Genomic DNA, 27,019 nt, shown 5'->3' on the forward strand with positions numbered 1-27,019 from the left:
AATTCAGTATATTGGACAGAATGTTCTTAGTGTATTATTCTTGCTTAATATTTGGCTGCTGCTGTTAAATGGTTTTCATTGTATCTTGAATTCCATATACAAAGATGGGTTATGTTTAACTATATGCATACTGCTGTCCTGACTTTCAGCAGATTAGTGAGACAGATTTTCCATTACAGCATCTGGGGCTGAGATGTAATGGTCCCAGGCCAATAACTATGGTTTATCTGCCTGCGAACAAGCTGTGTCCTTGTGCATTCCCTCCTTGCAGTGATATTGAAACCAGTTTCCTCCTCCAAACTGGAAACTGTGGTTTAATCACAGATTACTAACCAGGATATGAAACCAGGGATGTTAGCATCCAAACCAGGGTGTGCAAAGAGAAGAAAGAGAGGGGAGCATGAGGCTAGTCGCCGAGCTGAGAAGCTGTGAATGTAAAAGTTACAGCTACTGTGAAAGAACCCAAGTAAATGAGGACATGAAATGGAAGAAAGACTGTTTTTCTGATAGTGGTTTTCTCTCCAAAACCTGCATTACCCAAAGTAACTACCCAAAATACAGTTTAATATTTATGTGATCCATATTTACGGGAAAACAATATAGAGGATTATATCAACACAAATTATCTTTCAGGGAGATATGAAACACAAATAGACATTTTCCCCCAGTATAAACCATATATATTACAGGAAATAACAAATTTCCTCCAGGCATAGACCTGGTTTTTGTGCCTCTGATCCACAGAAAAAACGAAGCACCTAGTACACTACTGGGTGCTGTAAGGGAGTAATTATGCAACAATTCAATACACAGGCTTTCCACAGAACAATAAAAGCTGATGGCAACACAGTGGAAAGAAATGTTTCACTGAAAGTTCTGTGGGTGTTCCTGTGGACTCTGATTTTATGATTTCCCCTGGGCTACAGAATCTGTCGATATACTATTAGCCTTGTATTAAATCATTCTTTGACCATTCCTGCTGCTCTCTTTGTACAAGGTCTGCTGCACTGTGTAAGTTCCCCCACCTTCAGCCTCTATCAAATTGGCTGCATTTGGCATTATGGTAGACAATGCCCATATTTCTAAAATACTGTTAAAAAAATCAATGGAATCATAATCTTTAAGTCATGTTCTCCCCAAGAATTGACACACACTGCTTCTGCCTTTCAAGTGCAAATCTGGAATATATAAAGATCACAATTAAGCAGCTGCTCACTCATCTCCTTATTTTATACCTTTTTGGGGAAATGCATTTTGGGGACCTAGCCCAGAATTTAACTTCCTCCAAACACCTCTGATTAGATAGAGAACAGTTTGCAAATGGACACAATATGGGACCGTTCCCACATCCACTTCATGTGCAGAGATGGGTTTGTCCACTTCTTTCTTCCTGATGGGCTCTCTGATCATTCAATGCTTGACTAGCAGAAGCAGGGACAGCCAGGGGGCCTTTTGTAATGCCCACCATAGTAACTATTTTTAGAAGGCTATTTTGGGTATGATTTGTCAATATTTGGTGAGAATCAGGAAGTGAGTGGGCCATGTTGATTTCATTCACCATTCTGAAAATTGTGGCCGCCCTTCCTTTGGCTAACAATATCTTGAAGCAGAGGGAAGAGACTATCACAAATTCATCGGGGGGGGGGGGAAAACAATTTTTCCTAGTTATTTTTCCAGCTACTGAAAACTGACAATAATGAATAAAATGCAGTGGCATGGTGAATTGCTGGTACTTTCAGTAATGGTAGACTTCACTGTTTGAAATGCATGCGCAAATTCTGTGACCCATGGGGACTGATTCTGGCCTCATTTATTTTTTCATATTAAATCAATATTGGCTCTGCCACACCATTCCTCTGTCTTTGTTCCACTGCTTCTGGGTGCTGAGATCAGTCACAGAAACAATGAGGTGGTGGTGGTGGGGTGTTAGCCATGCGAGGCCTGAAGGTAAAGGTATTCTGCTCTAGTTGGGTAGCAATGGCAGAAGTGAGCCAGGAGTCCAGAATAGTGCAGGGAGCCCATGCTTTCTGCTCCATTGCTGGCTTCCAGCCACCACCACTGCTTCTGCCATCCCCACCCATGGAGTAGCACTAGGGGGGTGGCGGCTTGGATGAGTCCCCACCTGTGCTTCTCTGGGTGAGTAGACCAGACAGAGGAATGGCCAGAAATGGAAAGGAAGCATTACTGCCTGCACCACTCTGGGCTTCTTAGCAAGTCACTTTGAAAATATCCTTCACCAGAGCGCACCCTAAGGGCACTTTCATGCTTAGGAGCCGCTCCTGGTGGGCAAGGTTCCCGCCTCTTTCTCTTCTGGTAGCTGTGAAGCTCAAAATGGTTCTTCCCCCCCCCCCCATATTGACGGGGTAAGAATACAGGAAAGGGATGGAAACTCCATCTCTCCTGCATCCACTGCCCTCACATGGGTAACAATACAACTTAGAGCAGTGATACTGCGCTGGGAAATCCCTCACTGGATTTGCAGTTGACCAGGCTACTTTAGACATTTTGTTTATCGATTTAGTCTCAGCAGTCATAGGTTGCCTTTCACTGTAATGCCCTCCTGAGGCAGTTCACATGATTAAAAACATAAAATACAATTGAAATTGATTTTTCATGAAGGGAAGAATTATGGAACATTTTCTAATGCAGGCTTATTTCTGACTAGGGCTGATGGGATTTGTAGTCCATCCAGAGGGAAGCAGGTTGGTGAAGGCTGTTCTAATGTGTCACTTGAGGTCAATGAAGATCAAAGTACAGCTTAAATTCAATGGATTTTGCTTCCTAGTAAATATGCTTAGGAATGCAGCTTTAGTTTAGAAAGTTGCATCTTCATAAAGCTTTGCACATATTAGTGTTTGGAAAGGAGTCAGTTTCATAGCCTTTTAGTTGGCTTAAGCAGTGGCTTCTCTGTTATTGAATTGTCTGCATGGAAATTGGTAGCCTGCTGAAGGTAGTTTCCATGTTACATTTTGAAGATGTAGGAGCACTTCTGTCAGTCATTCTCAGTGTAAATATTATAATATGGGGAGGATTGTTAAAATGTGTTACTGCTTCAGAGAAACACATGTGTTGAAAGTTGTTTATGATACTTTGGATGCATTTTTAGTCTATCCAAGTGCAATACTTATATTCATAAATCTATACTGTATTGTGAATCCTCTAATACTAACGGCAGAAATGTGTGGCAGCATGGGAACGTGCATACATATTCAAACTGTGCAGGAAACAAAGCTGGAAGCAAGCGAATGCGCACATTACAGCCGCCCTCAAAGAAGGAGTTGTTTGGCTGGAATTAAAACATGTAATCCTTAGATACAGAGAGTGTTCTCTGTATAGATCAGACTGCGGACTTGAGTTGAAAGACATTTCTGGAGGCAGGAAATTCAAGGCAAGGGGTCCAGAGGCAGAGGAAAGAGATCACAGGGGGCAAAAAGGCAAAGTGCAGCAGCACAGGTAAAAAAATGAAGAAATGAGGATGTGGAGGATGTGTTTGATACTGTCAGAACAGTACGGAGGGGAAAGAAATTGGATTCAGTTCACATTCAAAGCAGAATCTATTAAAATCACACTTTCTGAAATAATATGAGAAGTGAAGTACAGCCACCCTTTGAAATTTACTCGTCCAGACTTTGGGATGCAGCTTAGCTGTGCAACTAACCAGTGTCTATAAAAATGCATATATGGGGGGAAATGTCAATAAAAATAGATTAGTGAAAATAGTGTACAAAATGCATTCTATCCCGAAAAAGTACTTGCAAAAATGTGTACATTAGTAAAAAAAGTGAGTTCATTTGAAGAAATTTGAACTAAAATGCTGAAGAAGTTTCCTGATTTTTTTAAAAAATCAGAAAATGCTGGAAAAATGAGAAACTGGGCTTTTTCATGATGAAGGGCCAGATGTAAATTCTCCAGGATACTGCACATTTGTGTGGTCCCGGTCAGCCATAGTTTGGCTTACAGTTACACGTGAACCAGGCCCCTGTGACCTTTGCTCCATATTTGTGTATGATTTTGCTGTCCATTGGATATTATTCTAATGAACCAACATATTTCTCTCCCCCCCCTCAAAAAGCTCAACAACTCTGGTCAATCCAATGGGTAGATCACTGCCACTTTATTTACAGTGGGAGTAGATCGCAGACACCCCTGGCCTATAGGAATAAATGTCCAGCAGATCTCAAACTACTTAATAGGCTACCATTACTTTAAGTTAGCCATTGCTTACACGCCACTGTGTGGAATAAAATCCAAGCATGATTGCCTCATGATCATGCTTTTTGTTTCTGCATGCACTAGAGCACATGTTGGCAGCCTGTCCCCCTCAGCCGCTCTCCATGTGGCTCACCCTCCACCCAAGGTGGGGGTGGGGATAAGATACGCATACACATATTAGCATAAGGGAGAGGAAAGAATAGAAGGTTGCATATTAGAGAGTGGGGGAATGTTTGGTACACGTGTGTGAGTGTGGAGAAGTCATGCACCTGTGTGAGAGAGTAAATTTGGATGTACAGTCGTACCTTGGTTGTTCAACACCTTGGTACTCGTCCATTTTGGCTTCCGAATGCCACAAACCCGGGAATGAGTGTTCCGGTTTGCGTTCTTTGGAACCTGAACGTCCAACGGGGCTTCTGATTGGCTGCAGGAGCTTCCTGAAGCCAATCAGAAGCTGTGCCTTGATTTCCGAACCCTTTGGAAGTTGAACGGACTTCCAGAATGGATTCTGTTCGAATTCTGATGTACGACTGTATATGTAAATGTGTGTGTGTGTTTTATTAGAGTGGTGGGAGAATGAGGGGCATACCAGGTCTGGCCCCACCCACAGATATGCAGCTTCCTTGTGCATGTGGTCTTCAGTGCCAAAAAGGGCTGCTCCTTCCTCTGCTGGATGAACTGTGTCACTCATTTGGCCCTTTGCATAAAGTGCAGGTAAGCCTCACTTATCCTCCTGTCCTCTAAAGCAAATTGTGTGAAAAATCTGCATCAGCTGAAGAGATGTCCAAGCTGATCGATACCACGATTCAAAAACACTATCAGATTGTTGCAAACACCAGTATTTTTTCTTTTTATAGACAAATATATATTTAATTTAAAACATTATTTCACTTTATTTCAGTGATTTCTTTTTTAGTACCAAATTGCTTCTTGAAAAAAATGGGGTGGGGAAGAAGAGAAGCCCAGAAAAAGTACGTCCCCTTCTAAGCATAGAACTGTATGCATATGGTTCATAAATGTGCTTTACTACACCAAAGGAACAGGAACGTAGGTTAATTTAATAAAAAATAAAATATGGAATAACATTGATTTTGGCCAATATCAATTACAACAGTACTACCCTATTTTACAAATAACAACTGGACATTTTACACATGTACAGTATTCCTCAGTAAAAATGTATCTGGATTTAACAATGTGTCAGTATTAAAAAAATTAAATTCTTTTCTATAGTTGTGTTAGAAGCATTTGTAAGTATCCAAATAAATTCTTTACAATTCAATACATTATATCACAATTAGGAATATATATATATATATATATAATATTTATTTATTTATATAATATATATACCATTAACTTAAACTTTGAAAGCATTATTTTCTTGTTAATAATGTTATGTAGAAAAACAAAGCATTCCAGACAGTACTAGCAGTTAAATTAGTACCAACAGAGTTGTGATAGTTTCAGAATTTTTAGTGAGTAGATAGATGCCAATGGAACTAAACATATCAAGCTGACTGTGGTTTCCCAGAAGACACAGTCACCAGCCCAGGCCCAGCGTCTTCAAGTCAAACTCAATTTCTGTTGAAATAAGCTTGACAAATTATCTGTGATTGACTTAAGCTCCATTGATTTCAGTGGGACTTAATCATAAATAACTCGGCTGCATCAGTGACATGATGTCTGATGTTTCCCCATTTTCACCACTTTAAAGCCAAAAATACTGTTAGCATTTCCAGTTTAAAGTAAACTGCTTTTCAGGTGCTTTGTCTCAGATCATCTGCTTGTGCATTTCTTTCTATTCTAGGTACCTTCTGAATGAGTTTTAGGGAATCTGTAACTTTCCTTTTGCTCCTTACTGCAGCCAGACAAGATACCACAGGAGGGGAACCTGAGAGCAGGTAGTGGAATGCAATGAGTTTCTTGCTGTGTGCTGTGTGCAAAAGGCACTTGCAACAAATACTCCTTTCCCCATTGTGTGGATCCTGGATAGTTTTTAGAAGAGTTGTACTCTTTATTCTGTTAGTAATAAGTGTCTCCATTTATCACTATGTTACTTGCATGTTTGTTTAACAAAACGTATATACCACTTGATGGTAATAAAACCTGTAAGTGGTTATGATTATTTTATTACAATAAAATTTTCCCTAACTCAGAGAGTTGTCTCTAGAACATAAATGAAAGGAACTAACACTAACTGGCCTATTGACACCATCTTGGGCACTTATGCATACTTAATCCACTGCCATTTTGCATGTCTATTAATGAGTTTAAGTTTATAATAATAACAACTATTAAATTGATAATGACAGTATATATTCAAACCCTGAGGCCTAAAGTGACAAATCGTACAACTTTAATCTTAAAAGTGAGTTCTTTTGAACAATATATTTGGTGGTGATCTAGAGGGAGTTATCTTTTGGAATAATTCAGCTTTTCTGTTAAAAGAGGGCTTTGTTGTTTCTACAAACTGGCATAACCATTTGTAATGTTTAGGGGCTATAATGGTGCTTTCAGAAATCTGGAAAGTTCTGTTTTATTTCATGATAAACTAAACCTATTTTAGATTTGACATACACAGTGAAACAAATTATTTTGAAGGAAGAATTTTGGGTCCCTGTTTTTATCTCAAATAATCTATCATACATTTATTTTCCCATGTAGGAATGTATGAACTGTACTTAAATGCTATTTCTAGATTGCCTAGAAAATACAATATATATAGTTTTAAGGGGGTTTTTGCGGGTGAGATTTTCTCTACTTATTATATGATAGCAGAATATGAATAGCACCAGGCCTAGAACTATAAGTTAACTATTATTGCACAAGTACCATATTGGTCCACTCTTTTATGTTCCATTGATGATGTATGAACATCAATAGTTAAATTTGGTTCAGTGTATTTCAGTTATAGGCACCAATCATGCAAACATTTTGTAGAAGTTTCATTGCAAGATAGATCTCAACACCAATCCCTGTACACCATCGCCACAATCCAGAGAATGCAATCAGTGGGCAGAATACAGCCTACCGTGTAGGTATAAGGTTTAGAATGTATTAAAACGCATGCACAAGCCACTGTATATGTACCTCCAGGAGGGCAGGCACATGGCAGTGCGTACATTGTAATAGTAGGGAGGTAACTTTCACTTTCGTGGAGAAGGCAGTTCTAGCTGCATAAAAGGATGCAGGAGCTGGGATGCTCTAACCAGTCAAGTCAATGGAGAAATCCATGTATACATCACAGCTCACATAAATGCAAAGGGTTTCTGGATTTGTGTGCTGGTCATCTGAGTAGTGCCCCATGTCTAAAAGAGTGGATCCATATTATTATTCATGATTATTGGTGCATTCCAGTTTCAAGTATGAAAACTACATTTTTAAAAAAAATCAAAACCTTAACAGGACTCTGCACCTTTCAGAGTTTATTCACAGCAGGAAGAAAGCCCTGAATGTTTAAGAACTTTGCACCTTTAAAAATATAATAAAACTATGACAAAAATGTCAGCTTTCAAAATATACCATGGCTACACCTTAAAATGTTTTTGGCAAAATGTAACAAATGCAGTATAATTAAAACAAACAACACACAATATAGGAAACGACTAGAAACCATAGGCAGATGCATTAGAGTCTTCTAATATTGCAGTGGATGTTGAGCATAGCTCTGATTTGAAGGTTGTTTCTAATTCTCTTAAGGATTGCTTAATTGCCTAACATTCTTCCACATTCTGAGTATATAAGCACAAAAAAGACTAATGCAAGCATGTTTTTTGTTCTGTTTTAATCCTTGTAAACTTGTGTTGTATTCTTGAAACACTCTACACATCTTGAAGGGGAAACAACCAGGAAAAAGGAAATGAGAATGTGAAAAAAATATGCAGGAATATCCTTAAGTTGATAGGAAATCAAATCTTTAATTTTGGCATCAAATGCTTTGGTCATACCATACTGACACTGTGATCCAGGATGCTTTGTTCTAAACACCCGGTTAAGAAAGGTAGGCTTGTTGTAGTTTTCTATTTTAAGTTCCAACATACAGTTCACTCTCTCCCCAAAGGGGAGATAGAGAAAGAGAGAGAGAAAGGTGGTTTGCTTTTTTTTTTTCATTTTTAATAATATGGATTAATCTATAAGTCTACAGGAGCAAGAGAACTTGGAGAGGTGCCAGTTCAGCCTTTTAGTGTACATGTTCTGCAGCAAAGTTGCTGAAGTACTTTTCGTTGACAAAGATTGTTCTTTTTCACTAGCATACAGAAGCCTCCTTCGGCCCAAGATTCTTCCGTTGCTTCCAGAGGTCAAAGAGAGTGAAGAGAAGTTGAAGTTTTAAACAGCATGGTATCAAGTGAAGGAAGATTTAATTTGTCAGACAGGCAAATTTGATGGAAGAGACCATTCAGGAGCAGGTAGCAGGTAACAAATAGGAAATTGTGTTTTCATCAAAGGGAGTTTCAGTCACAACAGCATTTGTTTTCAGGAAGAAATATTGTGTTCCAGGAAGGAGTGATTTGTATCCATTCATGAAGGGGGGGGGGGGGGGAGACCAGAAAGAAAAATATTAGAAAACAGTGAAAAATACAGTGGAAGGTATTTATTGAGTATTATGAATACTGTTGAATAAACAGCCACATCCCAAGAATAGTTACATAATTTAAAATTGTACTGAATAGTGGGTGGTATTCAACCAAGTTTCATTTAGTTCATTAAGTTTAATTTAGACTGGACCTAACTTAATCATGCTCTTTAATTTCAACTGGCCTACCCTGAGTAAAGCTTAGTTGAATATCACCCATTAATCCTGTTCCTAAACCTTTCTACTCCAAAAATAAGTGTTTATGGTTAGGAAACAACCAGTGACAATCAAAAGCTTTTATGGGCCTGTTCACTTGTTACTTTCTGGAGAAATCTTAATCTGGTCTGGGCCTTAGGTGTGGTCTACAAACCCCGCCCCCTCTTACCTGCCTCCCACAATATGAGTAAAAAGTAATGAGTGAACTGTATTGTACTGGCCATAATGTCACTGGAAAGAATGAATGTTTTCACTCAGGTTGTAATGGAAATCCCATTACTAAAACAAATGTGTTGCACCTTAGTTCACTTTTTATTATTTCTCTCCAGTGCATATAGGGTTGAGATTTCTCCCTGGACAGTAAGAAGCAAACAGGAACTATGACAGTATTTCTATTGTAAATTGTAAATCATAGATCAAAGTATGGCTGAAGTTCTTGATTCTCTCATCTATCTGTCAAATGTTAGCTGGTGTTAGCTGGTGTTCTCTCAATGAAGCTTGCTCCACACTTGCAAACTTTGGCAGAATTGGAGGATATTAAGCGCATCTCTCTAATGCTCACCCAGTTAAATTAACATTACAGTGGTGCCCCGCAAGACGAATGCCTCGCAAGACGGAAAACCCGCTAGACGAAAGGGTTTTCCATTTTGGAGGTGCTTCGCAGGACGAATTCCCCTATGGGCTTGCTTCGCAAGACGAAAATGTCTAGCGAGTCTAGAGATTTTTTTTTCGCTCCCCCCCCCTTTATCTAATCTGCTAAGCCTTTAATAGCCTTTAATAGCCTTTTAGCAGCTAATCCGCTAAACCTTTAAGCCTTTAATAGCCGCTAAACCGCTAATAGCGCTAATCCGTTAAGCCGCTAATAGGGTTGCTTCGCAAGACGAAAAAACCGCTAGACGAAGACTCTCGCGGAACGGATTAATTTCGTCTTGCGAGGCACCACTGTACAGTATATCAGTGCTGCTTAGTTTCAGCAGTTTTATGCCTTGTGTATGAGTGGGGAAAAGAGTTTAGAATTTCTTGTGACAAAGTATCAAAAAATGAGCTTTAGAATGTGAGAAAGTGCAAATCATACTTGAAAGTAATCCATCCGTGAAAAATAAAAGGTCTTCACAGGAATTTTGTTTTCTTAAAGCTCAGCATTAGTGGAAATCAATATGAAGTACAGTGGTACCTCGGGTTAAATACTTAATTCGTTCCAGAGGTCCGTTCTTAACCTGAAACTGTTCTTAACCTGAAGCACCACTTTAGCTAATGGGGCCTCCTGCTGCTGCTGCGCTGCCAGAGCCCGATTTCTGTTCTTATCCTGAAGCACTATTTCTGGGTTAGCGGAGTCTGTAACCTGAAGCGTATGTAACCCGAGGTACCACTGTTTGTAGAACAGAAACCTACTTTCAGCAATGCTTCCATGTGTTGTTACGGAGGTTGCAAGCTGTCTATTGCAGGTGGCTGGCACAACTTGAAGTCAAAATACTTTGCACAAAAAAGGTTCACAAGCTAAAGGCTAGTTTCATTTACATATTTAGTATTTATATTCTGCTCTTCCAGAAGAGCTTATAAAAATATGGAAACATTAATATGGAAATTCATGAACATGACTAAGAGCTTTTTTAAACCGAACACAACACTGACAGAGTATCATAAAAAATATATCATAGCCCAATGCAGGGCTTTTTTTCCAGCCAGAACAACTCAGGGGGGCACCACTGTCATCATTGGAGAACAAGGGAAGCATTCATGGCGAGTTCTGGCACCTACTTTTCTAGAAAAACAGCACTGACCAAATCTCAGTTTATCAGTAATTTTTAGAGTGGTGTATATTTGTTCTATTCACATCATTCACAAATGACCCATTTAGACTGTCTAAATATACTAATTATATCCAAATATAGGGTATCTGCATTGATGCATTGTAAGGTTACTCACTCTGATCCTAGCGAAAAAGATTAAAATTAACTGAACAATAGTTTTAACATTTTGCCCCCAAAGATCACAGGAACTGGAGAAAAAGGCTGACTCTTGAGTAAAGTGTGGAGTGGCTCTAAGAGCATCTAGGGAAGGGAAGGCAGAATGTGAGGTAGAATCTGGAAAGGTGAAATTTTCAGTTTGGAGGAAATTGTCACTGGATACAAATCATGAAATGGGAGAAAACACTTGGGAAGGGTAGTGGAGTCATCAGAGCTAGAAGGGAAAGTTGCCAGCAGGTGTCCCACAGCCCCACAGTAGAGGATAAGGGGATGTTGGTAAGACACAAAAGCAGCTGGTTCACAGAAATGGGGAACAGGAAGCCGGTGATTGTGGGTGAAAGGCATGGGTATCTGACGACAAGGGGGCAATCCACACACGAGCCACCATTAAAATATGTTATTCTGTCATGCCAATCAGCTGAGGCTTCCTTAGTAATCTAGGAAATCTAGTAATCTGGTACTGTTTGTCAAACGGCTTTAGAGTTCCCATGGAGCTTTTTCCCCCTAATCAAAAGGAATAGCAAAACTGCAGTGAACTTAACAGAATCTACAGGAATGGGCTGCTCCATTGTGCAACTTTGTTCCAACACACTTTACTTTGAATGCTGATAAAGTCAACTAGATTTCTGGGTTGTGCATCACAGCACAGTCTAAAAAGTGTGAAATATGTGAAAGGAGGCACAATTTGCTTGCTTTTCTCAGATGGCTTGTTTTTGTCTTATACACTATCTTTGCACAAGGGATTGAGGCCTTGAAGAAAGTAGCACAGGGAGTTGACGGAATAAGGATACCCATTTAGCAAAAAGTAATATAGTCAGCATACAAATTGTTTGGGTAATTTATAGGTAGTGCTGCTGATGCAATTAAGAAAATTTTACTAGTAACTCCTCTGAATTAAAAAGCCAGGAAAATGAACATGGTGGGAATCATCATCATTCCATAGGGGTGAATGCTACTGATGATCACTGGTCGGATGTCCACTTTGATAATTTACTTATTTTAAATAGTATGCAAAATTTTATCCTCTAGCCCTTGTTGTCTTCTGAAATCTGTCCTTCAATTTTTAGACTAGTGCAGAAATATATACTGGAATTTGGATGGACCCTCACAACCAAACATATATAGTTGTCCAGCATTATCCCAGCTAGGATCTCCAAATGTGTTTTGAGAAGCACATTTGTATTTGGGGGAAAAAACATTTCACTCAATGAATGATAGTTTACTCATAAACAGTCTTTGGGTAAAAAACACATTCTTAAATTAAAATCGATAATAAAGGGATAGCAGGCACTATGTAGATGATGACACTCAGAAATGTCAGTAGTCACATTTTCATATCTTATTTTTCTACTGTATTGCAGTAAAAATAGACACGGGGCACCTATAGTTTAATGGATGAATATACAGAAAAATGTACAAAATATTTGTACAATAGTATTTGGCCAGAGTGTGGTTTATTAATTAGAGCAAATGTGCATTTCTCAGAAAATATATCAGTCCCTGCAGTCCCCATTTCCCACTTGTTACCCCCTTATATAGCTCCCTTTAAGACTCCAAAAATTAAAAATAACATTCAGCCTCTCCCATATGTACATTTACTATTTTATGGAATGTTGTTCATGGATTCTGCTTCTTGTTTTGTGAATCATAGCATTTAAATAGATAAATAAAAATAGATTATTACTTTAGGAGACAATCCTGTAGTTCCAGGGACAATAAGAATAGATCCCATTGGAATCACTGGAAGGGGAAATGAGGGAGGGACCCAAGAAACAATGGGAGAGCTTTGGTGATTCTTCTGCTTTAGATTCTCCCTCTTCCACCCTGTAGAATTGTTGTTTCAGTGGAAGGGCAAGGCAAACAACAACAAAGTGTGTGTGATGTGGTTTCACTTTTTTTGCTGGCTGGTGTGAGCCTAGCAAGGCTCAGTTCCTCTGCTGCAGAATATCCCTACCACCCAGACTGCTTTTAGTTTATAATATTGCTAAATATTTGTAAACAGCTGCCAAAGTTATGGATGTTACAAATGAAAAAAAAAAATATAGTAGCACATGCATTCTATTTTTGTGAATTGAAAACCATAATTAATTGAGTCTACTACGGCTATGTAATATGAAACAGATGTGAAGAATCTGGAAAAATTCAGAAACAGGTAAAATTACTTACCATCTTTACAGACTAGACCAACTGTGCAGAGACCTGTTTCTAAGATATAGCCATTTGGACAACTTGTACAGTTTTTCTCTCCTGGACCACTGCACCCAAAACAGCTGGCATCACATCTTAATGAAAAGACGTAATAAGTTAAATATATGGTTAATCACATTGTCTCAGTATCAAAAACTGTTTGATTCCTTCATTTCATATCAACAGGTGCTGAAGCTATGTACAGAAAGTAGCATATGTCACAAATATGACAAATACGGTAAATAACATGTGTATATAGGTGAAAGAACCCCAAGGCGCTTTAAAAGTGGAAAGGAATCTCATGGGCCCGTTGCAAGACAATAGGGTGGAATAAAATAATAAGCATTTATATAGCTCTTGTGGATTTTCAACACACTTTATATACATTATCTTGTGAAACAATCGTGAAGGATAGAAGACGAAAAATGGTGGGTGGGTAGAAGAGAGATAAAATAGTTGGGAAATTCTTCTCCAAAGGAGAATAGCATAAGACTGCTGAGCGCTGGAGCCAGATGAGTAAGTTTCCTGAAGTCTAGTAGTTTACTACGGTCACCCTATAGTGCTGACTGCTGAAGTCTCCTTTGGTGAAAAGCTAGCATTAATTTGGCTAGGGAGAAAAAAAGTCTCCATTTCTTCCAAAGCACCGCCAGCTCTTTTTTTTCTATCCCTGGACATGAATGTGATGCATAAAACGTATCTTCTAGCACATAATCAAATCTTACAAATACAGGAATTACACAAAGAACTCACAAGAAAAGCAAGTATTAAATTTATGTCTGAAGGTTTTGCTTGATTGTCATACTTCACTAAATAATAGTATCATATGCCAGAACTATATTCTCCAATTAGATATGGTTTACATATTAAATAGATGCATTTGGTTTTTGAGGAATACTTTTTACCTTTTGCAAGTTTTGTATCCATTTTCTAGCGAGTGATCAAAGTAGTAGCCATTGTTACAAGCCAGCACACATCTTCCATTCTCCATAAGATACTCTTCAGTGCAATTTATGCAAGCATCTGCTCCTGGACCTCAGAAGTCAACAGAACAAGGTAACATATTGACAAATTTGCAGCAGAGCATAGAGACAATGGATGTGTATTATACTATGCACATAGAAGTATGAATGACTACTGAAAATACATTGAATAGGATTGTGTACTTAATGAAAAGTTATTTCAAAAAGATTTTAAAAATGAAGTCAAGTATAAGTACAGAAAGGTCCTAGCACCGGAAGAAGTGCTATAGTGTAGCTAATTAACAGCCTACAAAAAATGTCCCCCCCCCTTTTATCGCAAAAGGGATTGAACTTTGATGAAAAGATATCAGAGGTACCTGCACAAGCAGCACAGGAATGGTGGCATGGCTCACAGTCCCTGCCATTGTAGTATTTTCCTGTTTCGCAGCGGATGACACACCTGGATCCTTGTAAACTACAGAGATACACAAGCAGAATTAGAAAATGCTGATTAGCATGTGGCACTTCTGTATGATTTTTTTTTTGGCAATAGTTAACATATTGTTAATGTTCAAACAAATGCATCTCCTCTGAGGAACACTGGTGTTCAGTACCACGCCATGAGTACAGGGTCAGTCTGGTGAAATGACTTGCTTACAGAGGCTTTCTGCAAGCAAGTCTTTCTCTGCTCCCGCACTTATACCATGAACGAGTGGCATGCTGGTGCTCTCTGCTGAATTGTGTTCTGCTTGTCCTGTCGCCAGCAGCAACAAATTACAGGCCTTGCATTAACGTGATGTGTAAACCCAAACAAGCCATGATTGGAAATACAAGAACAAACTTTGGCTTACCACTGAAGTTTGTTTAGAGAGAAACAAACCACAACTTTTGGTTTGCTCATTATGGGAATCAAGGCTCCTGGTTAGGAAGGGTAGAATGAAACAGGATCAAGTCAAGAGCATGTGTTAACATGCTGCTCATTCACAGGAAGCCATGATTTATGGCCCACTTTGACATGCAAATGCAGGCACTGTATATTAAACGGACCACAGCTTTCATCTTCCTCAGCTTTTCATTTTTTTTATTCAGTGTTGGCCATGATTACACATATAATGAATATTACACTTCAGCAGATTGTAATGTGAAGGTTAAATAATATTATTTAACTTTCCTTGCTACCATGTTCAATACAATCTATCATTTCCTTACCTTAGGCCATGTCTGCATTCTGTGCAGGTTTGAAATTCAGTGCATGTCTTACAGTTTTCACTGCATTTACGGCATACAATCTTATCTGCAAAGAAAAAGGAACACAACGAAAAGAACCCAGTTCAATTACATGCAATAATATATTTTTGTCTCCTTGTTTATTGCTATTCCTAATGTGATACCACAAATAGGAGCTGAATAAAATATACTGTATTGGCCCGAATATAAGCCACACCTGAATATAAGCAGCACCTTTAAAATTCAAGGGGAAAAAAGAAAAAAAAGACAATACCCGAATATAGGCAGTTCCCTTAAAATTCCGCAGGCACTCACACCCCTTCCATTTTACCGTATGTTTGTTTCAGCAGTGATATCATAAAAGCCAGTTTTTGTAAGGTTGCAAATTTAAGCTGCACTTTTACTTTTCACGGTCAGAATTTGGGGAAAAAGTGAGGCTTATATTCAGGCCAATACAGTAATATTCTGTGCTGCTGAAGTACTAACATTCAAATAATTTCTATTATCTGATTATATAAATGATTTTAATACATGGGGTCAATTCTGTAAACTTTTCCTCATTGAGTTGTAGTAAACCTTTTCAGTAATGCCAAAAGATAACAAGCTACATTTATAAAAAATAAAAAATATTAGACTTTATTTGCTGTTCTTCATAGCACATAACCACTGGGTCCTGTAGAAATAAACTTCTTGTATACATATCCATGTAATAATTTTTATTATTATTAAAAATATGTACATGATGCTGTACAGAATTAAAGTGTAGATTGTAGACATTCATTATCACGGGGAACTTTCTCGTGTGTGTAAAAGCTCCTATTTTCTGAGTAGTTGGCATCAGTGCTGCAGATATAAAGATAACCACCCTGACTGAGGAACTAAAATCAGTATGTTTTACAAAAACAATATGAAAAAGAAGAGAAACAATGGGGAAAACCAGAAATGTGTGTGGGGGGATGGCAATGCCATTGTAGAATGAAATGTCCTGGGCATAAAAAGGGAGACGAACATCCCACGCATGTTTACCTAGAACTAAGTCTCACTGTGTTCAGTATGTTATTTCCACTAATATGTTAATTTTTATACAAACTTCGTCTCAATAAATGCATATTTGTAGACATCGTTTGGTTGGAGAATTTTGATTAGTACGAATTTTGAAAGCTGACTGTGTTTTGGTTCTCATTTTATTTCGGGAAGCGCAAGCTTTAGAAATTCACCTTTAAATATGAACTGAAATTAATTTCTTCGTGATCCCTGATGTCTGACTGTATTATGCCAGATTTCCTTTATATTATGATTGTTGTTGTTTTTTTATTATCTGTTATCTGTTTTTATGTGTTTATTTTTATGTGTTTATTCAGTGGTATTTTTAGAATTCTGATATGCGCCTTGAGTGTTCAACCTGAAATGGAAAGGTAGTATGTAATGGTTTAATAAATATCATCAGCCCTAATATGCATTAATGGCAACTTGAAGATTTCCAATTATTTCCAATATTATAACAGGGTTTTGTTTTTAAATACTTACTATTATCCAGGTAAAACCCATCTGGACAGCTGGTAACACAATTCCTGGACTCTTCATTGATATAGTAACCAGGTTTACAGGTATTACATTGATCACTGTGGCTTCCAAAACATGTTTCACAGTTGGGTGAGCACTTTTTACAGCGTTTCTTGTCGGCGCTGTAGTGACCAGGAGGACAGTTGGGAACGCAGATTCTTCATTTTACAAGATAATAAAAGACTGAGTCAGAATTATCAATGAATTTGGCAGGAAAAAAGCAACTGCGTTGATTAGAACAGTGGCTTGCCTCTTGTTTATGGAAGCAGAGACTACAACCAGGGATGGCACAAACCAAGCCAGTCTCATTTGTGTCCAAAGCCCTGTTCGGCTGTCCTCACACGATAAGGGAAGGTAGGCTCACTGAATCTGCTTCCACTGTTACACCCCAATTACCGGTCCTGCTACCCTCCACTTTGTTAGAAGGCAAATGGCCTAGAGCAGGCCTGTAGGCTCTTGTATGATCAGGTTTAAAAATTACAGAGGGACCCTCGGCATGTAGAGCAGGCGTCCTTCTGCAGATCTTCAGTCTCTAATGAGTGGAAGGGAAGAGAACGACTGACATCAATGCATCAGAGAGACTGGGCCTACCAGGTGTGTCCCCATTCTCCCCTTACCAAACCCTAATCACATGAAGGCTCAAACACCTGAATATTGTGTCTAGATAAGATTCTTCACTCACTTTTATCTTTTGCCCATTAATTGCCAAGCCCCTTCCTTAACATGTTTTAAAGTATTTCAGTTTGTAGCCTCTCTTTCTGCATATAGAACCAATGACAGTAATATCAATGTCATCAATATCAATACAAATATAATAAAACATTTGTAAGTCAACCAGGATGCTTAACTAAAATAAAATGGTGGGCAAATAAAACCTAGTAAAGACACAAAGCCAAAGGCTCGCCAAAATGAACAAGTTGTCACCTGAAGGACATCTGACATGGCGCCTAGTGGGCATCTCTAGGGAGGGAGTTCCACAGCTTAGGCACAACCATGGAGAAAGGTCTTTTCTCATGTCCCTCCTCATTCTCAGATATTGGCAGGATTAAGAGAAGTGCCTCTCTTGGAGATCTCTCAGCAGGCTTGTATGGGAAAGTCATAAACTGGTCTCAATACATTTAGGTTGGAACCAGCACTTTGAATTGTTCCCAGAAACAGAAGTAGTAATTTAGGAATCACATGCTCCCTACATAACTTCCCCCAGTTAACAGTTTGGCTCCAGAAATCTAAATTGGGTAAAGTTCCAAACATTGTTCAAAGAGTATTCCAATTATATATAAGGCATGTATATATAACCAAGGCCAGATCTGACACCTATAGGAATGGGTATAGTAGGCACACCAGTGTGAACTGTGCAAAAACCACTGCCAAATCTGGAGATCTAGACTTATGAATAGATTCAGAAGAAAACTCAAGCTATGAACCTGAGCCTTCAAGTGCAGTGTAAGCAAATCCTAGCATGGTTGAACCCTTATTCCCTGATCTGCCATTCCAGTCTTGTTTGGATTAAACTTTAATTTGTTCACCCTCACGCAGACAGTAACGGATGCCAGAACTTCAGTTGTTTCCTTGTACTGAGATAGAAAGGAGATGTATGCATGGGACGCCATCAGCATACTGATGACACCAAACTCCCAAAACTTGGACGGCTTCACCCAAGGAAGCAGAATAGAGCCCCAGGAGACACTGTAGGTCAATGGCCAAGGCATCAAATGGAAGTCTACCAGCTTCATGTTTTGGAAACTTTGCTCCAGGAAAGATCGGGACTACCATAAAATGAGGGTGCTAAGTCCCATCCCAGCCATGTGAGAAGAGTAATAGCAAGTGAGGAAATAATATATTACCTCCCCCTACTTCTTTACTCCAAATTTCACATCCTAAAGCTGCAGGTTTTGTTTTTTTAAAATACCCTGAATCACTTTTAATATGTGCTTTAATGTGCACACATTCATGTAACATATAGTTAGTCTCTGAAGCCTACTGATGCTGAAAATGTAAAAGTATCTTGAATAAGAATTTTGCTAAGATTCAAACTGGTTTGTCAAGTAAGTTAAAGATATTCAGTATAATCTAATAATTCTGTGGGGCTCGTGTGCCATGAGTAATGCAATATATTGTCTTACCGCGTGTTGTTCTTAGATTTGTAGTAGTAGTGTAGACAGTCATTGCAGTGGTCTGGTCCTGGGCCACCACATCCTACTTTGCTGCACTCTGCATTGCATGGACCTTTGGCGAAAGGAAAGCAAATCACCATTTGTCTTTACTTCAAAGGAATTGTCAGAAACTATTTGGTCTTATGTATTTGCTTTGGAAGTAAATAATAATAATAAAATAAATCAAAACTGGAAATACGTATTGTGGGGAATTTTGGATTTCTGAACCAGACCCTGACTGATCTTTAGCCAGAGTCACTATCCAAGGTTTCTTGAACCAGGACATGACATTAATAGCATTATGTAAAAGCAAGTGAAAAAGGGACTGCCAATCTTTTACACTAGTATATTGGTGGGCATATTTGAGGCAGATACATCTGAAACATTCTGCTTCATATTACCTGCATAGTCATCTGCCCCATAATCTTCTGTAGGGTCTTCTATTGGACTTGAGCGTACTCGTTCGGCTTTTGGGAAATCATTTCTTGGGGAATAAGGCTGAACAGAAGTACCATAAAGTACTAAGGACCATTCTTTCAATTTACCTAGGTGAGGCATATGAAAAACATGAGATATGGAAAATACTTTTTCTAAATTTATTTTCTATATTTCTATCATAGTCTGAGCTATAAACAGAAAAAATGTAACAAACATTTTAATAGTTATAATTAATACTATTAACACCAATACAAAAAATAAAATCGCTCCTTTCCCCACCTGAACAAACCTGTCAACAATGGCAGCATCAGTATTAGTGCAGGAAAGAAATTACTTGGCACCACAATAACATAGGCCACAAAATGTCCATCAAGCAATGTTAAGGGAGATTCTGATTTAGTCTTCTTCCGTGTATGTCCCAGTTGTTTTCCAGTGCCACATATGCAAGCAATTTCCTACTATCCCCCCTCCTGCAGTACCCCACACTCTTAAACCTGCTCCAGAGGATTGGAGAACCCTCCAGAGGAGATTTAGAGAGTCCAAGGAATTCCAGGGGATTGGAAAGATAGCTGAACCTCTAGCAGCGCTGAGTGGCATACAACCCAGGAAGGAAATGGCAGGGAAAAATTGTCATTATTTTCCAAGGTGAGCCCACAATTTACACACATTTAACTTGTACACATTCAAGCTTTACATGTTTGGCGAATCTATATATATCTGTATTTACACACACACAAAATAAAAAGAGGGTGGAAAGGGGGCAGGCATCTGGGAAAAAAGACTTTGGTAATCTCGCCCACCATTAAACCCAGTGTGTTTTGACTATACATGATTTGCCGTGATCCGCAGAACATAAACCCCCGCATAGGATACACATCTATTGTATTCAACTGTTTTCATTCTACTACTCCTACTATCCTCCCAGTGTCTCAGCTACCAAAACTTATAAACATGCATTAAAATGAAATGTACCAGAAAAATGATTTTGAATTCACCCCAAATGAAACAGGAACATGGAAGTGCAATTATTTTAAAAAGTTTTATATCTCTTTCTAGTGTTTGTAAGTAGCTTTGAGTTCATTTTTTTTAAAGTGACTGATAAATATACTACTACTACTACTACTACTACTACTACAAGACTTTTCTATCACTGGAACTTAAATGCACATCACTAACAAAATTATAAAATTTGTACCTGGAGTCTTGACGTTTCTTAGCTGTGACGGGGTATCATAAATTTCCAAAATCCAGTCACCAGCTGCTTTTTCACCCCAGCAATGAGTTGTCATAAACTCCCAGCTTTTAAACCCTTCCATGGAATGGTCAAATAACCTTTTAAAGAAGAAGAAGAAGAAGAAGAAGAAGAAGAAGAAGAAGAAGAGAAGAGTTTGGATTTGATATCCCGCTTTATCACTACCCGAAGGAGTCTCAAAGCGGCTAATATTCTCCTTTCCCTTCCTCCCCCACAACAAACACTCTGTGAGGTGAGTGGGGCTGAGAGACTTCAGAGAAGTGTGACTAGCCCAAGGTCACCCAGCAGCTGCATGTGGAGGAGCGGAGACGCGAACCCGGTTCACCAGATTACGAGACTACCGCTCTTAACCACTACACCACACTAATAATATAATATAATATATATAATATTATATATATATATATAATAATAATAATATAAACTAACATAAAAATACAAATACAAGAACAAATAGGAACATACTTTTGCGCAAATGTTTTATATTATATAAAGTAATATTATTAAAGAAACCAGCCAAGCCCATAAATCTAATTACAGTATTGGATCCAGTTAAAATGTACATTGGAGTTCCTGTCCCCAACTTCCAGGAGAAATGGATGCAGGGTTATTCCTTCATTGCAGGGGGTTGGACTAGAAAACCCTTGGTGTCCCTTCCAACTCTATGATTCTATAGGATGCTACAAAAAGAGCCTGGGAAGAATGACATGACATGAAAGTAGGAGACTGCCAGAGCGTGGACAATTGAGACTAGCCTATCCTGGACCAGGAACAGCTATAGCTGGTGGTCCAGTTAAGCAGGACATAAGCACTCCAGTGGCAGCTTGAAATTCAGATGCAACCCTTCCCAGAATAGGTTGTACACCTAATTTCCAGACTGGGAACTACCCACCAATAGCACCTCCATCTCAACAGGATTCAGCTTCATTTTTTGGCCTCCCATCGAGTCCAACACCTTCTCGGCCTCTCCTGATTCTGATGGAATGGAGAGATAGTGTTGCATGTCATCAGTACACTGATGACACCATGCTCCCAATTTTCACATGCCAGCTCCCAAGAGTTTCATATAAATATTAAATAGCATAGAACAGTGGTTTTCAACCTTGTTGAGTCCACGGCTCCCTTGACAAACCACATTCTTTTTTGGGCTCCCCCGTGGAAGCCACTTATACTGGGGTTCTGTTACAGGAGATGCATAAGTGGGGATTTCTCTCTTCCACCCCTGCCCCATTCCACCCTGCCCCTTTTGGGGGCTGTTTTTGGCGTGCGTGTAAGTGGGAGTGCATGTGTTGATGGGAACCCAAGCAATGCCACTGCTCTGCAGGGCTGAGCTGGCACACTCCACATGGCACCCCCAGCCTGCCTTTCCCAAAATTGCCATCTGTCATGCATTGATCTAGTTGAGATTCCTGCATTACATAGGGTTGGACTAGATGACCCTCAGAGTCCTTTTCAATTCTATTATCTAAAATATCTCTGTAACAAGCGTTTGTTTTAAACAAAGTATTCTGACTTTCAAAAGTAACCACTAGGCAATAACTTATTTGAGAGGAAATAAAGTTCTTGTTTTGTTCTAAAAGTGCCTCATCCTTATTTAGATTCGCTGGTGGAGATTTAATTGGTCACAAGTTCCCCTCTACATACAGTAAACGCTACCACAGTTAATAAAAAACCTCTGTTGTGGGAATACAGGAAAATATTTATCAAATAACACACCTATAATAGCAGTCAGGTTACCCATCTTCAGTGTGGGTGTGTCTGTCACACTTTCCCTCACCACTTTTTTGGGAAATATTATATAAACTGCTCAAATCTCTTTATTTTGTAACACTGAAAACTTTGGACTGCTGAAACCTGAGACCTTTGGGCTGCTGACAATTGATTTCTTTTTTTATAATCCTTGAGTATTATAAAACTTGAACAAGAAATTAGGGAAACCAACAGTAATCTCAATATTGAATTTGAATGCCTTCTTCTTTATTAAAGGCCCAAGCCCAAAAACTTTTCTGCTGGCCTCACATCTCAGGCCCCTGCTCCATAAAAAAAAATATTTCAACACAAAGCTTTTGTTACATTTCTTACAAGGTTGATTGGTATGCTGCGAAGTACAGTCGTACCTTGGATCCCTAACGCCTTGCGACTCGAACGTTTTGGCTCCTGAATGCCGCAAACCTGGAAGTGAGTGTTCCGGTTTGCAAACATTCTTTGGAAGCCAAACGTCTGACGCGGCTTCCGTAGCTACTGATTGAGTGCAGGAAACTCCTGCAGCCAATCAGAAGCCATGCCTTGGTTGTCAAATGTTTTCGGAAGTCGAATAGACTTCCAGAATGGATTCTGTTTGACAACCAAGGTACAATTGTACAGTACTAGTGAGTCTTGAGCACACACTATCTTAATTTGCTCAGAAACTACATATGCAATTTTTATGCAAATTTGCACCAGAAACTTGTGTCAATTCCCCTGATTAACGGTATTTTGCATTTTGCCTTACATACAATAAAAATATAGGGCCCTGGAACATTGCAAAATAGCTATTCTTCTTTTTAAAATGTGTCTTTTTCATACTGTTTTGCAGTTTGAAAGAAACAAAAGTAAATGTTTTCCCCACATCTACTTACTCATGCTGTTGTTTCCTAGTCTTCAGCAATACTTATTTCCCCAGAGCCATAGAATCTATTTCTTTTTTTATTCACTGCCTGCCTGCCTGGAATGATGCTAATACATTGGAACAGCACTTGTTTCTGTCAATTATATCAACAGAAACACTCAGGGCCTTTTGGAGGTTTCATCAACATCCAGTTCAGACAGAGAAGTTGGGGCGTAGGCTATACAGCATTAAAAATGGGTAGAATACTTTTTAGAATTATAGTTTTCACTGAAAAAATAGAATGGAACAGTGGAAAGCAAGCATCTCATAAAAAACAACAGGCTGAAGGGGAGAACAGTGCATTTTGCTTGTTTGCTTTCACAGTTTGATCAAGAGCTTTCAGTAATTCAGTGGATGGTCAGGGTATCTGCCATGCTGGATCAATCTAAAGTTCCATGGACTCCAGCAGGGGCTGGCAAGATATTCTGAGGAAACTCAGAAGCAGGGTGTGGGAGCCCTTCCACCCTCCTGTCTGCCCACAGGATCAGATTCTCAGAAGTATATCGCCTCTGAAGATGGCATGTTCCATTTCTTGTGACTGGGGCTGCTAGCTGCTGAAAGTTATTTTCTCACAATACTACGCTAAATAAACCATAGTTTAGGGCAGCACTAGATCTATTGAGGTTAAGCTATAGGAGGGTAGATTTTGGTTTAACATCAGGAGAGGCATACTGGTAACAAGAACACGTGGATGATGGAACCAATTGCCCAGGGATGGGGATGGGCCACCCCCACTACAGCTCCTCAAGGAGAAGCGTTGGAGACGTTCTTGCTCTGGAATTCCTCCACTGAGCAGGGGGTTGGACCAGATGGTCTTAAAGGCGCCTTCCAAATTTATGATTCTATGAGTCTCACTGAAAGTATGTGATCCCTGTCCCTTTCTAAGCTTGTATTTTCCTCTTATTTTCTTCTGTTCTGTCCCTTGAATATCCAGTCTAACCACGTGAAAAGGGAGGTGTTAACTGTCATAACTTTTACAAACAATGCAAAGACTCCAGCAAATGACAACAGAATCCAACCAATACCTAAAAGCAAACACTTATCATTCTTACTACCTTAAGGTGTTTTTTAAAATGAGTAACCACCATTAAAAATTGAAGTATTCATAGACAAAACCCTAACACTGTCTGATATAATAGCTTAATTGTCTAATAAAATGCACAATGAAGACTTGTTTGTTTTAAGAGTTCAAGTGTTAAATACATCTTTGCAGTTCAAGCAATCTCAATAATCGCTTCCAAATCAAACCCACAAGATTAATGATGAATCAATGATTTTTCTGACTTCAGTAAAAACATGTGAATTGCTGCTATTAATCATGTGTATCCAAGGTTCACTGTGTCTGAGTCAGTAGCAACACAGCACTGACCAAGGAGCGGGGATATCTGCTGCCAAGGCATTCTTGAAGCTAACAACATGCAACAATGTTCTCAAGCATTGCTTATCCTATCCTTCTTGCATTTTTGTATTCAAACAAGCTCTTTTCTACAGAACAATGATGCTGCACATTTTCAACTGCAGCAACAGACCACCACATTTATTTTCAGTTACTTAGAAAGAAAATATCTGTATCTGAAGAAGTGTGCTTGCACACGAAAGCTCATACCAAGAACTAACTTAGTTGGTCTTTAAGGTGCTACTGGAAGGATTTTTTTTATTTAGAAAGAAAATAACCTTGTAAACATTATTTTTGAATCCTTTTAGACATTTTTAAAAGAGCGTACAAGAAATAATAATAATAATAATAATAATAATAATAATAATAAATTTATATACAGCCCTTCATCCGAAGATCTGAGAGCAGTTAACAAGATAAAAATACAAGATAAAAGCACAAATAGTTAGAACAAAAACAAAACAAAACAAAACAAATCCTCCCAAACACATTTTAAAGGCCGTAGAATATTAATCAGCCCAAGGCTTGGTTGAAGAGGAATGTTTTCGTTGGTGCCTAAAGTTGTATAATGAAGGCGCCAGATGAACCTCCCGGAGGAGAACATTCCACTGCAGGAAAGGCCCATTCTTGTGTGGCCACTCTCTGGACTTCTTATGGTGTGGAGACACAAAGAAGAACCTCAGGTGATGATCACAGGGTCTGGGTCGGTTTATATGGGGAGAGGGGTCCTTGAGGTATTGCAGTCCTTCAAAGGAAAGCATGGGGGGTGGGGGAGACACTGATGACCTACCTTTCCAATATTACTTAGGATAACCTTAAAATAGAACCTGCCAATTACCCCTGACAAACATAGGGTATGCTACAGGCAAAGTTTAACGCTTCTAAAGTTGACTTAGAAGTCATGAGCATAATTCTTTCCCACCAATACTTAACCATGTATTGTTTTCCATTTGAATTTATGTACTTGATGCAGGCTGAACTTTATGAACCTTTCTTTTTATTTCTCTATTTTGTGTATTATCTAGACTTGGACAGAGCCAAACAAAATGTAGTTTAAGGCTCGCAGTGCCAGCGGATTAGGCCAAATGTAACAGCTATACCAAAGCAAGATGAGAAAATCTGACATTCTGCTAGTAGTGAAATGATGGTGCTGTAAGCAAGTATGCTAACTGAGGCTCCAATCCAAATCTTTTCATGCAGCATGTTGCATGCATAATGTGGCTGTCCTGTCCCCCCCTCCGCATGCATGTCTGTGCACTCTTTAGAGCTGATCCTAACAGCTGAAGAAGAGTTTGGATTTGATATCCCGCTTTATCACTACCCTAAAAAGTCTCAAAGCGACTCACAATCTCCTTTCCCTTCCTCCCCCACAACAAACACTCTGTAAGGTGAGTGAGGCTGAGATACTTCAGAGAAGTGTGACTAGTCCAAGGTCACCCAGCAGCTGCAAATGGAGGAGCGGGGAAGCGAACCCGGTTCACCAGATTATGAGACTACTGCTCTTAACCACTACACCACACTGGTTCTCCAGTTGAGAGACTCTCCAGATCAATATGGGACATGCAACAGAGAGAGGAAGGAATTGTCAGAACTTGGGAGACTTGCACCAAGTTGGGAGACTTGGCAACTTGCACATGTGGAAGTGTCACCTGCTCAGAGGTGGATTTAGGCCAGTGCAACGGGTTGTGCTTCACTGGGCGCAGAGTCTAGGGGAAGCCAAAGGGTGTTGCAACTATGATGTAGTGAATTGAACAGAATGGAAGGCGAGAGGCAGGGGTTCGGAATTTTGGGCGTGCCACTGAAGTTGGAAGGACAAAAGTTCACCCATGACCTGGTCATGCGAGAGCACTAGATAACAACTCTTGAGACTTAGCTGAAAAAGTCCTCACATTATGCAGTATTAATTCTAAAGCGACAATAGCCCTAGCCAGACCATTAAAATTAATAGACAACCCTTTTTCATCATTTCATTGACTCAAACCCAACCGATTATGCTAAAGGATTCTTGGGCCACTTGTCCACTTATCCCAGAAAACAACCTCATAAAAATCAGAGTTCATGAAATATCCAGTTAGACGCTCTTGATCAGCACCAGAACTCAAAAAAGACAGACAAGATCAACAATGGAACTAAGGTTTATGATAGCATCATGTGTGAAACAGGCTGGAACATCCACCCTGGCATTATCCTTATTTTGGAAGGACAACTTTAACAGCACGTCATTAG

The 27,019-nt window shown here is 39.1% G+C and overlaps 1 protein-coding gene across 6 annotated transcripts in view; it reads right to left on the bottom strand.

Annotated features, from left to right (window-relative positions):
- Positions 1–5,249: 5,249 nt before the first annotated feature.
- Positions 5,250–27,019, bottom strand: part of LOC308458002 (proprotein convertase subtilisin/kexin type 5-like) — a 167,837-nt gene continuing 146,067 nt past the window's right edge. For all 6 annotated transcript variants that reach the window (XM_080972454.1, XM_080972455.1, XM_080972456.1 and 3 more), the window contains 9 exons: positions 20,694–20,830; positions 19,462–19,605; positions 19,031–19,133; positions 16,872–17,065; positions 15,327–15,411; positions 14,495–14,592; positions 14,061–14,190; positions 13,138–13,253; positions 5,250–8,503 (listed from right to left, as the gene is read on the bottom strand). In XM_080972454.1, coding sequence (XP_080828580.1) covers positions 8,388–8,503; positions 13,138–13,253; positions 14,061–14,190; positions 14,495–14,592; positions 15,327–15,411; positions 16,872–17,065; positions 19,031–19,133; positions 19,462–19,605; positions 20,694–20,830 — 1,123 coding nt within the window. In that variant the 3' untranslated portion in view covers positions 5,250–8,387. The remainder of the gene's footprint in view (positions 8,504–13,137; positions 13,254–14,060; positions 14,191–14,494; positions 14,593–15,326; positions 15,412–16,871; positions 17,066–19,030; positions 19,134–19,461; positions 19,606–20,693; positions 20,831–27,019) is intronic.

Source organism: Podarcis pityusensis (genome assembly GCF_964106645.2).
Source record: "Podarcis pityusensis genome assembly, chromosome: 11".
Taxonomy (NCBI): domain Eukaryota; kingdom Metazoa; phylum Chordata; class Lepidosauria; order Squamata; family Lacertidae; genus Podarcis; species Podarcis pityusensis.